General features: G+C 46.3%; 1 protein-coding gene across 2 annotated transcripts in view; it reads left to right on the forward strand.

Moving 5' to 3' along the window:
- The window catches only part of PODN (podocan), a 46,773-nt gene that overhangs the window by 5,725 nt on the left and 28,229 nt on the right, over positions 1 to 12,819 (forward strand). The window contains exons 2-3 of one of the 2 annotated variants that reach the window (XM_027838113.1): positions 6,830 to 6,890; positions 8,765 to 9,027. In XM_027838113.1, coding sequence (XP_027693914.1) covers positions 6,860 to 6,890; positions 8,765 to 9,027 — 294 coding nt within the window. In that variant the 5' untranslated portion in view covers positions 6,830 to 6,859. The remainder of the gene's footprint in view (positions 1 to 6,829; positions 6,891 to 8,764; positions 9,028 to 12,819) is intronic. The other variant, XM_027838114.1, reaches the window with a different exon arrangement.

Genomic DNA, 12,819 nt, shown 5'->3' on the forward strand with positions numbered 1-12,819 from the left:
TCATTGACAACAACTCTGTCAGCCCATAGGTGGAGAAAACCATGGCCCGCAGAGGAGAGATGATTTCCCAGGAGCCTCTGTGGTCCCTGGCAGGCTGGGCCCCAAATCTCAGGCTGGATCTAGAACCTCAGGCTGGAGCCAGAACCTCAGGCAGGATCTAGAACAGCAGCTGGAACCAGAACCTCAGGCAGGATCTAGAACAGCAGCTGGAACACCCCCCCTGGCTGGATCTAGAACCTCAGGCAGGATCTAGAACCGTGTCTGGAACCAGACCCTCAGGCTGGATCTAGAACCTCAGGCTGGAGCCAGAACCTCAGGATGAATCTTGTCATGCTGCCTTCCCAGCTGAGGCGAATCCTGTTCTTTGTATTAAGGGGCTCCCAGGGAGCAGTGGCTGCTGTTGATGCTTTGGATTAATAATAGAGTCTAGACCTGGAATGAAGAACTCATTGTACCCTTCTCCCCAGCAGATTGGAAGCTCCTTGAGGGCAGGGACTACTTTGATTGTTGGTTTTGTCCTGGCATTTCTCAAGCCTTGCAGGGTGCACTGCACAAAGCTGGACCTTAATACATGTTTATTGAACTGACTTGTTCAGAGGGAGACCCCAAAGCTGATTAGGAACATTGGCCTCAGGAAAGAGTTGAGGAGCTCTGGGCTTTGGGGAGCCCTAGAAAAGCTTCGCCCTCATTGCCTGCAAATGGCCAGGGCATGGCACTTTCTGAGTCTCTATTTTCCCATTTGTAAAATGGGGCCAATAAAACCTTAGCCTGGTTTCCACCTCACAGGGTGCTGAGGCAGGTGGGGGTCCTGTGGGTCTGTGCTCCCCACTCCCAGCCCCTGAGCCCTATTGATGCAGGGAAGGGGCTGGGATTCCCCAAGAACAGATCAAGATGGATGCTCCTCACTCTCCCTTCTTTTGACCAGGATGGGAGAAATGTTGCATAAAGAGGTTTTTTTCTTAGGTGTTAGCAAAGCATTTTACAAAATATTTTGCTGTATAGTAGCAGCCTGGGGGCATGATAGCTATTTAATCCTTGGTTTTATACACAGATGACATTGATGGGGGCAGTGTGGTACAGTGGACAGGGTGCTGGCTCTGGGGTCACAGGGCCTGGGTTCAAATCTCACTCCAGAGGCTTCTTACCTGGGTGACTTTGGGCAAATCCCTTTCCCTTCCTGGGCCTCAGTTTCCTTATATATAAAACAATAGATTTGGACTAAACAGCCTTTGAGGTCTCTTTCGGTTCCACATCTGTGATCTGTGATGGGAATCATTCTATTTTTGTGGACAAGATAAAGTGATGAGAGGCAGACAGACAGACAGACAGACAGACAGTTGGGTGTATTCAGACTCGATAGAGGGAGGACTCAGTGTAGCTTGTCAGGGTCCATGTCAGCCAGGGAAGATATGTTGTTGGCACAGAGCGGCAGGCATCTGGGCTTGGCCCTGAGCTGGTAAACATTTTTATCAGCGCCCTAGATCGATGCAGACATACACGGCAGGCCCATCAGGTTTGCAGATGACGCAAAGCTAGGAGGGGGAGCCACCACACTTGGTGACAGAATGCAGAAAAATTTTCACAGGCTATAACAAGGATGGAATTTAATAGGAAGAAATGTAAACTCTCTGACACTTGCGTTCCAAACTCCGGCTCACAAATACAAGCTGGAGGAGGCCAGCCTGGATGGTGGCCTGTGAGCTCAGCTTGAGTCAACAGTGTGGTTTGGCAGCACAAAAGCCTAGGAGATCTGGGCTGCTTGGGGAGAGGAGCCGGGGCCCCTCTGTCCTCTGGCCCAGCCCGGCTGGAGTATCCCGCTCCATGCTGGGATTCCATTTGAAGGATGCTGTTGAAGATGGAGACCTTGAGCTCTTTCCACCACATTTTGACTGAAGCCAATGGGTCTTTGCTCACGTCTGCAATGTTATCTCCTTCCTCCCGGTCATGGACTTTCCTGATCTACCCCCATTGCCCCACCCCGTTGTCTAGTGCACACTGCTTTGTGGGTACACATGTTGGGTACCACAGAGACTATTGAATATGTCTTTGTATGCCCAACAGCATTCGCGTTGGGATAGGGACAAGAGGAGCAGTGATTTCACTAATGTGGCTCTGCACGTTCCCTAGCTTTTTGGTCTCAGGACCCCTTTCCATTCTTAAAAACTGAATACCACAAAGAGCTTTTATTTCTGTGGGTTATGTCTGCCGATATCTAACACATTAAAAATTAAAATGTCAGCATTATTATGGAAATAGTTTTGACCTCACAGATCTGAAAGAGTCTCGGGCACCCCCAGGGGTCCCTGGGCTACATTTTGAGAAGCCCCGGTGGTAAGTAAACCACCAACAAAGGATGGCCCCTTTCTTGCCTCAAGCACTGGGAAGCGAAGGGTCCCAGAGTCCCAGGGTCCCAGAGCCAGGATGTGTCGCAGGTAGAATCTGCAGCCAGGCTGGACTTCTACCTGCTGGAGGAAAGTACCACTTCAGGCAGGTGCCAGACTGCCTCTCACCCTGCACAATTGGCATCTGATGAATATCCTGGAATAGGAGCTTTAGGGAGCTTGGAATACTTCGCCCGCCCGGAGAAGAAGACTTAAGATGTCTTGGAGGCTGTTCCTCTTGTAGAGGAAAGATCAGGCTTTTTCTGCTTGGTTCCCAAGGGCAGAATCAGGAGTGGGGAGGAGGGGGAGCTGTAAAGAGGTGGTCACTTTAGGCTAAATGCCAGCAGAAACTCGTAAGCAGTGGAGCCAAGCACAGGGAGTGGCTTTGCCCTCACTAGGGGTTTTTAAGGCCAGACTGGACGCCGTCCGGTTAGGTGGGATGTAGCAGGGCTGTGGAGACGCCTCCCGGGCACCTTGCTGCAGTGCTGACGTCCTGTAATTCTGGGATGACCCCTGTTGGGAGAGTCATCACCACAGCCCCATCGCTGGGTCGGCCTTTCTGCTGTCTGTGCGGGGAGCTCCCTTAAGTTGCTCTCAGTTATCCCCGGCTCTTGCCGGGGATGGATTCTGTCTTCAAATTGCTGAAAGTTCATCAGACTTGTACTTGGCCAAGAAGGTGGAAGCAGGACCAGTGCAAGGCAGGCGTGTGGAGGCGGGTCACCACCCACCAGGGAAGGGGCTGTGTCTCCCACAGTGCCCCCCAGCCCGGGCCTGGGAGCCCCCTTGGCAGGTTTGACCCCATGAGAAAGGTCTCTTGGTACACAGCTGCTAGCAGACTGTACGTTTTCTGAAGATCAGCCTGGCATGGAGGGCACACGGTAGACTGGCTCCTTCCTTCTGGAGGAATCATTTGGGCCACTGGGTGGTGTAGTGAAGAGAGCAGGTGGACCTTCCACCTAGAGGCCACATGTAGTCCTCTAGGTCAAGTGCAACCCAAACTTTGACAATTCCTGGCACATAGTAAGCCTTTAATAAATGCTTGTTGACTTATTTTCTCAGCCTCAGTTTCCTTATCTGTAAAATTAGAATAATAATAGCACCTAATTCAAAGACTCGTGAGGATCAAAGGAGATAAAAGTGTAAGGTTCTTGGAACCTTAAAGTGGTATGTAAATGTGCGCTATTATTATTACCAGGGCTGCTAGGTGGCGCAGTGGGTAGAGTGTCCTACCTGGAGTCAAGAAGACCTGAGTTCAAATGCAGCCTGTGTGACCCTGGGCAAGTCACTTAACCCTGTTTGCCTCAGTTTCCCCATCTGTAAAATGAGCTGGAGAAGAAAATGGCAAAGCACTCCAGTGTCTTTGCCAAGAAAACCCCAAATGGGATCATGAAGAGTTGGACACGACTCAACATTATTATTTTTATTTATTTATTATTAATTGATTTTGAATTATTAACAATCACTTCCATAAGCTTTTGAGTTTTCAATTTTTCTCTCCTTCCCTCTCCAAGTCAGCATGCAATCTGATATAGGCTATACATATATATTCCTAGTAAACATATTTTCACCAGCAACATTGTTATTACAATGTACCTGGCACATAGTAAGTGCTTGATAGAAAGTTTATTGACTATTATTATGGGACCCCATGGCTGGAATGGGCTGCCTTGAGAGGCAATAAGGGCGTCATTACTGGAAGTGTTAGTAGAGACCGAAGAACCCTCTTGGGTGCTGTAGAGGAGAAATTCTTATCTAGGAAGAGACCTTGACTCCCTAGCATGGTCTGGTGGTAAGAGTGCCGGGCTTGGCATCAAAGTCTCTGACTTGAATTCTAGCTCTGTTATTTGGATCTGGGTGACTTTTTTTTTTTTAATGTTTATTTATTTATTTTTAGAAATTTTTTCCCCAGTTACACATAAAAACAATTTTTAACATTCATTTTTAAAACTTTGAGTTTCAAATTTTCTCCCTTCTTTCCTCTTCAACTCCACACCCCCCTCATTGAGAAGGCAAGCAGTTTGATAGAGGTTATACATGTGTAGTCATACAGAACATATCCATAATAGTCATACTGTGAAAGAAAACAGAGACCAAAAAAAACGCAAGAAAAATAAAGTTAAAGAAAGTATGCTCAATTCTGTATTCAAACACCATCAGTTCTTTCTCTGGGAATGCATAGCATTTTTCATCCTAAATCCTTCAGAGTTGTCTTGGATCATTGCATTGCTGAGAATAGCTAAGTCATCCACAGCTGATCACCTTACAATATTGCTGTTACTTTGTACACAGTACATTTCACTTTGTATCAACTCATGCAAGTCTTTCCAGGTTTTTCTGAGAGCATCCCGCTCATCAATTTTTTTTTCTTTTTGGTGAGGCAATCAGGGTTAAGTGACTTGCCCAGGGTCACACAGCTAGTAGGTAAGGGTTGGTGCTCTATCCACTGCGCCCCCTAGCTGCCCCTCATCATTTCTTGTAGTACAATAGTATTCCATCATTACATACCACAATTTGTCCAGCCATTCCCCAATTGATGGGCATCCCCTCAATTTGTAATTCTTTGCCCCCAGAAAAGAGCTGCTATAAATATTTTTGTACATGTACATCCTTTTTCTTTTTGCTTTTTATCTCTTTTGGGATACAAACCTAGTAGTGGTATTGCTAGGTCAAAGGGTATAGCTGGGTGACTTTGAGTAAGTTACTTTCACACTGGCTGGGGGGATTCCCTGTAAATCTCCCTGTAGAATGAAGGGGTTAAGCTAAATGTTAAAGTCTAAATAATATAATCCAGTTTCCCTGAAAATTTTGGTTAGCAATCAATCAGCATGCATTTATTAAGCACCCACTATGTGCCACAAAATAAGAAAAAGTTAAGTAAACTCTACTATCAATGATCTTGCATTTTAATGAAGACAACAAATATTTATATGTATATATAGAACGAAAAGAAAAAGAATAAATAACAGATGCTTAGAATCTTAATCTCTCCCCGCCACCTTTGAGCTTCACGTTCCTCATCTGTAAAATGGGGATAATATTTACACTACCTACCTTGGGGTTGCCTGTCTTCCATACATTACGGGAAAAGTGCTTTGCAAACCATCTCGTGCTGTGGAAAGGTGAGTTTGCATTACTCTGGTATTACTCCAGCAAGCAGAGTGTTCTAAGACTCCAAGGAATGAGAGTCAAACTCTGGACCGAAGTGGACAAACCCGGGACCTGAAGGGAGAAAAGGAGGCAAGGGGCAGAGCATTTCAGGCACGGCAGATGGCCTGTTAAAGACACAATGTTGAGGGGAGCGAGAAGGCTGCCTTGGCTGGATTTCAACTTTGCTTGAAGAATATGTGAAGAAGAAGAATGTATAATCAGGCCAGGAAGGTGGAGAAACTGGAATTATTTTTTCATTTTTCAAAACTGCAAATTTGATAGTTAATGAAAACAAACACAAAATAAGTGATAAAACCCTGACTCAATTCTTAGCCTATAACCAAGCAGAAGCAGACGACATCAGACAAGCAAAGAACAATGTTGGGAAAACAACACATTGATCTAGAGCTTGGGTCTACCAAGTGCTGTTGCCCTCAGTATTGCAAGCAATTATTATGCCCATTTTACAGGAAATCCAGGCTCTGAATAGTTAAATGACTTGCCCACAGTCACATGGCTTAATGAATGATGAGGATTGTTGCTTATGTTCTTCCTGTGTGCCAGGCACTGTGCTAAGTGTTGTGGCTGCAAATACATAAAAAGAGAGAGATAGAGATAGATAGAGAGAGAGAGAGAGAGAGAGAGAGAGAGAGAGAGAGGGTACTCTCAAGGTGCTCACATTCTGATAGGGGATGATGGGGCATCTAGGGGAGGGGAGACCAGGGAAGTGAATTTTGTCCTGGTGGGAGGAAAGGGAGGGTACATGGTCAGTGGCAGACAGATGGTGAGCTGGCTTGAGTGCGAGGCTGCTGGATGGGCTGTGAAGCTGCTGAAGCATCCCGCCAATGGCTGGAGAGGGCTAAGAGGTCCCAGTGTGGATATACTCAGTCAGTACCCAACTCCAAGGAAGGATAGACTGACTGTTTTGGGCACTGGGGCTTGGATTCTGGAAGGCTTGGGTATGGAGGCCAGGCCGCAGATCCAGCATGGCGGGAGACAAGCAGGTCAATTAGCTGTATGGTGAGATGGCCTGAGTGGATGGGTGGATGGGATAGTAAGCTGAAGCTGGTGTCTGAGGCAGGGGAATGCTTCTGACTCCTTCTAGGCTGCCTTTGTTGGGAGCTGGACATTTTGATGGAGAAGGTGGAGGGAGGTCACTTGGGATTATGGGGCACAAGTAGGGACTGTGGTAAGCAACCTGAGGAGCCTGGGGGCCTGGGAGGGGACCTAGGAAGGCAGAGGGGCACAGAAGGAGTGGGAGAATGCCAAAAGGAGAAGCCTCTGACTCTGTTTTCCCAAAGGCTGCTGTCATCAAAGTGAAATGTGAGAGCATGGACCTAGGGATGAGGATGTGGAGTGGTGGTAAGTGTGTATGTGGGCAGAGGGTGGGGGTGGGTGAGTATGTGTGTGGAAGGGGCTGAGGCTTTCCCAGAATCAGAGCAGTTGAGAACTGAAAGGTGCCAGTGGTCATCTAGTCTGATGTATACCTCATCACCTTTCCTCTCTGAATCGGTCCCTTCCTCAGGTTTTCAGTCCACTCCCACACATCCGCCATTTTGGTATTCCCAAAGCCCAGCTCTGACAATGTTACCTCTCCTGCTCAGTAACCTCCAGTAGCCTCCCATCTCCTCTGGGTTCAGATTTAAACTCTGCTTGGCTTTGGAAAGCCCGTCATACCTTGGCTTCAGCCACCTTCCTGGCCTGATTATACATTCTCTCTCACATACTCTTCAAGCAAAGTTGAAATCCAGCCAAAGCAGCCTTCTTGCTCCCCTCAACATTGTGTCTTTAACAGGCTGTCTGCCGTGCCTGAAATGCTCTGCCCCCTTGCCTCCTTTTCTCCCTTCAAGACCCAACTCGGATCCCACCTGCAACTGGGGGCCTCTCTTAGGTGTCCCTCCATGCTTTTACTCTGAATCCATCTCCTCTGTATATATCTCATATGTACCTGCTTATCCAAGTGCTGTCTCCCCCAGAGGCTGTTGGGGACTGTTTTGGCCTTTCCTTGTATCCCCAGGGGTTGCTTGGTACACAGTAGGTGCTTAATAAATGCTTGGTGACTGACTGGGCCCCAGGGTGTTTGCTTCTAGTTTTCTATGCCCCGGGAGGGATTATTCTGCCTGCTGTCTGTAGCTCAGGGGAAGGAATGAGAACCAGCCCCGGACCTATGGTTGTCTGAGTTCTGAATTGTATGGAAAAGGAGATGACAGCCTCCATGGGAAACTTTGACCCCCCCCAATAGTGCCTTTATAAGGAGAAAAAAAGAGCTGCATCCTCCTGGGGGGCGGGGGCGTGTGGCCCAACCCCCTACCCCAAAGCTTTCTGTGGATCCAGTGCAGCTCATGCTGGCCCCTCGGGGCTCCCCGCCAGCATGTGGTTACACCTCTTGTTCTCCCCAGGAGAGACAAGAGCAGGACCCCACAGGGCAAAGTAGGGGCTTCTCCCGGAAGCAGGGGGAAGGGAGTTGGTAGAGGGTTCTAGTTCCCTCAGCTTCACTCCAGGCTTCTGTTCTGGCCTCTTTCCACCTGGAAGCTGCCCATCCTGTCCTTAGCCCCATCTTTCTCACTAGCCACTGGCTTCTCTGTCTTCATCTTCACACCTTCAGCCCTTCCATATTAACTGTGTGTTCACACAGACACAGCTAGATGATACCTGGAAAGCCAGACATAAACAGAAATAGACACTCATACACCCAGACCTATTCTCTACTTCCTCACCAACCCTCCCCCCACCCATGCAAAACTCCATTCAGCTCCACAGAGAACCTGACAGATGCATACTCAGACACCACTGCCAGGAGCTTTTATGCCCCCTTTACAAGTAAGGAAACTGAGGCTGAGAGAGATGACCCTGGGGTCACAAGTGTCAGAGGCAAGATTTGAACCCAGACCCTTCTGACTGCATGTCCAGCACTGTGGCCCCAGAGGAGAAGCCTTGGGGAAAGTTGTCAAGAGGAGGGTCTATGGTGGTCTCCCTTAGAACGGGTGACCCCTAAGAATGGCAGGGGCTATTTCAGGTGGTGACGGCCTCTGGCTCCAAAGAGAACTTTCAGTGATGGCAGGAGGAGCACTTCCTGAACATATCGGTAGGGGAGGATGGATTGGGCTGGATGGCTTCCGGGCTCCCCCCAGCTCTGAGGACTGGGCTGGGGGCCAGGAGGCATGACGAACACCTTCTCCAGCCCTGATCCCTCTCCCTTAGCCGTCCTCATCACCGTGCCTTTCCTTCCTTTTCAGAGGCAATGGTCCCAAGCGGGACGTTCCTGCTGGTGCTCTGGGCGTGGGCCTGGGGGCCCCCTGGTGCTCACGGTCAGACTGATGAAGACAACGAATTTCTGGAGGATCCCATCCTTTTTCTGAGGCCGGAGCCGGGACAAGGGAGCCTCGATTGCCCCCGAGAATGTGTGTGCACACAAGAGGGTGTGGTAGACTGTGGGGGCATTGACCTCCGGGAGTTCCCTGGGGACCTCCCTGAGTACACCAATCACCTGTCCTTGCAGGTAAGAGCAGATGCCTTGGTCACACAACAAACTCTCCAGGCAAGATCTTGACCCTTAGTGAGCTTTGTAAATGCTGAAGCCCCTTACAAATATCACTTATTCTGTTCCTTTGGACTTAATCTAAACCTGGGCATTTATCAGTGTAGGAAACTTCCAGTGTGGAAAGCCCCTCCACAGCTTCTAATCATCAATTCACCCATAATTTACATTCAGAGATTGGCCTGGGGAGAAATGAGGTGATTTGCCAAGGGTCACACAGCTAAGATATCTGAGATGGGGCTTGAAGACAGTTCTTGCTGGCTGCAAGACTCTATCCATTCCATCACTCTCCTTATCAGAGATCAAATGGGGAAAGAAGGGAAAGAGTGTTGCACCATTTGGAGGCAGCAAATGTGGGTTCAAACCCCATCCCATTTTCTATCTGTGTAACCTTGATCAAGTCCACAGTTATTAAGCACCTACTATGTGCCAAGCACCATGCTAAGTGCTGGGCACACAAAGACAGACAAGAAGACAGTCCCTGCCCTCAAGGAGCTCACATTCTAATGAGGAAGATAACATGCAAACAACTACATCCTCTTAACCTCCTTGGACCTCAGTCTCTTGCGTAAGATGAGGGAATTGGTCTAGATAACCTAGAAGACAGGAACTCTTAACCTTTCTGGTGTCATGGATGCGTCTGGAAGTCTGGGGACACTTCCTCAGAACCATGTTTTTAAAGGGATAAAATACCTAAAGTTACAAAGGAAATCCATTACATTGAAATAAAGATATACATATATATACATATACATATATACATATATATACACATACATATATACATATATATGTATATTTGCCATCCAAGTTAATTGACCCCTGAAATCTATCCCTAAAGTTAAGAATATCTACTCTAAGGGACCTCTGAGCTCTACATTTATGAACCAAAGATCATGTATATGCATATATACATAACTAGTTATAGATAGAGATATTATGTAAGAATGACTGACAGTTCTATGATGCTTTAAAAACAAGTTTTCAAAAGGTTTTCCTGGCTGTTGTTCATACACTTTACCCTCCTGATAAACTGAGTGTTCTCCATCCCCCAACCTAGTCACCCCTATGCTGTCCTGTCCCTGTTTCTTTAACAAAGCACTTATCTGTATCTGGACTTACCTGTAGCTGTATCTGGTCTCCCTTCCCCCTTGCTTCTCTTCACCTCAATAAATCTGCCTCATCCTTCGATGTCCCCTCTTCCAAGAAGCTTCCCTGGTCCCATCTCCCCATCCTCCCCAAGTCACCCTTTTTCTCTTCAGACCTCTCTAAAGCTCTCCTCAGACAACATGCAATATCAGGTCTCCTGCCTGTTCTCCTGCCAGACGGTCCACTGTTTTGTCTCCTCCTTCCGTGGTCACCCCAGTTGGACATGATCTTTCCCTTGTGATTTGCAGTTGAATTGACTCTATCTGTCCCGTAACACTTTAATTAGTCAGCCAATGGTCTAGACTAGATAAGCACCTCCCATCTCTAGAGAGCGTGCTTTGCCACCAGCTCCAGGTGGCAAGCCCAGGTAACTGGGGGGATGTTGGTGCCCTCAACAATAATAAGAAGTTGGAGAGATAATATAGATCTGGGAATTAATTACCTGTTTAGAGATGATCGTTGAACCCATGGAAGCCAATGAGAGAATACTGAGGGGGAAGAGAAGAGGGCTCAGGATGGAGACTTGGGGGACCCTTGTGGTTAGTGGACATGACTTAGAGGAAGAAGTAGCAAAGGACACTGAGAAGGAGCAATCAGACAGAAAGAAGGAAAACCAAGAGAGAGCAGTGTCACGAAAACAGAGAGAGGAGAAAGTATGGAGAAGAGAGCGAGTGCCAGTGTCAGAGACTACAGAGAGGTCAAGAAGGAAGGCCACTAGATTTAGGAATTAAGGGATCGCCCGTGACTTGGAAACTTTAAAGTGCCAAAGAAATGCTTAGTTCTTCTCTGGGCGTCAGTTTCGCCATCTGTAAAATGATGGAGGGGGATGAGGTGCTCTCCAAGGTCTGGCACTGAGTCCTGTGATTCCACGAACATAAAATGGTAGGACACAAGGTTTTGAAGCTTGAAAGGTTCTTAAGAATCTCCCAAATTACAAGAAATTAGAATTCTGTTAGAAAATGCCAATCCTGAAAACAAATAAGTATAGTATGATCCTACATAGATGCATATGAATGTAGAACTCTATCTATGAGTATGATTATAGATATCTAAGTATATATATGGGTAAATGTATGTATGTAAGGGTATATATGTATGTATATATGTACATATATATTTGTGTGTATGTGTCTATGTATGTATGTATATGTATGTATATATCTATATATCAATGTATCCCACCCTTTGGGGGCAGGGAGGAAGGGGGAAAAAAGAACAAAGTAAAAAGTACACAGCAGAGAACAAAAGAAAACTTACAAGGAAGCCCCCCCCCCCAAAAAAGATGGACAACTCTCAACATAATATGTAGTATTTATTATATAGGCTTTCTTGAAATGGAAATATATTCCTGTATATTTCAAATCCTCTCTTAGGTTCTGCTGTGCACATGGCAATGTTTTTTTCTTTTCTTATTTTGTATTTAAGTTTATAATATGTTTCTTTTTCTTTTCTTATTGTGTATTTAAGTTTTAGTATTTAAGTCTAAAATTTAAAAAAAAAAAGAAAATGCTGATCCCAGTGCTATTTTCCCTCCTAAAGTATTAAATCATTTCTATTCCAGTGCCTGGCACGTAGTAGGTGTTTAATAAATGCTAAATGATTGATTCCTATTGAAAATACTTATTAAGTATAACATTTTGGAGTGTTAAATTATAATTTATAATTTTAATTTTATATTCATATAGAATTTCTTGTTATTCCTAATTTCTATTAATCTGTTTTGACATTTCCTTACCCGCTCTCCCTTTATGTGGGAGAAGTAAGGTAGAGGATTCATAGTCCAGAGGAGTTGGAAGACATCTCCTTCCCTGAAAGGTCTCCCAACCCCTCCACCATGGACTTGCCAAGTGGTCATGTGACCTCTGCTTGACAGTCTCCTAGGAAGGGGAAGACAGCTCCTTCCTCTTTGGGACAACTCAAATTCTTAGGAGGTTTTTCCTGTTAAACCTAAGTTCCTCTAAATTAATAATGTCCCCCTTTGCTCTCAGTTTGCCCTCAGGGGCTAAACAGAGCAGATCTTACCCCTCTCTGTACAACAGTCCTGGAGAAATTTAGAGCTGGGCCTCACCTGCCCCATCAGTCTTCTCCAGGCTCACCAGGCCCAGGTCCTTGACCTGATTCTCATACATCAAGGACTTAAGACCTTTCCTCATTCTGGTTGCCTTCCTCTGGAAATTTGCAGTTTATTCTGGGCACCCCACACTCAATGCCATCCTCCAGATGCACTGTGACCAGGAGGAGTGCAAAGGGACCATTCCCTCCTTCTTCCTGGGAATGTGGCCCCCCTTAATGCTGCTACCTCAGAGCTTATCAGAGCTTATCAGCTTTTCTGACTGGCCCATCACATGACTGACTCATAGCAAGCTTGTAGTTTAATAAAACCCAATATCTTTTCTGGACAGACTGCCTAGCTCTGCCTCTCCTATCTTGTATTTGTGAAGTCAGTCATTTGAATCCAAGTGTAAAACTATATTTATCCTTACTAAATTTATTTTTTTAAAAATTTTTTTTTGGGTAAAGCAATTGGGTTTAAGTGACTTGTTTAGGGTCACATAGCTAGTGTCAAGTGTCTGAGATCAGATTTGAACTCAGGTCCTCCTGACT

This window comes from Vombatus ursinus, unplaced genomic scaffold (genome assembly GCF_900497805.2).
Source record: "Vombatus ursinus unplaced genomic scaffold, bare-nosed wombat genome assembly UNPS02014825.1, whole genome shotgun sequence".
NCBI lineage: Eukaryota > Metazoa > Chordata > Mammalia > Diprotodontia > Vombatidae > Vombatus > Vombatus ursinus.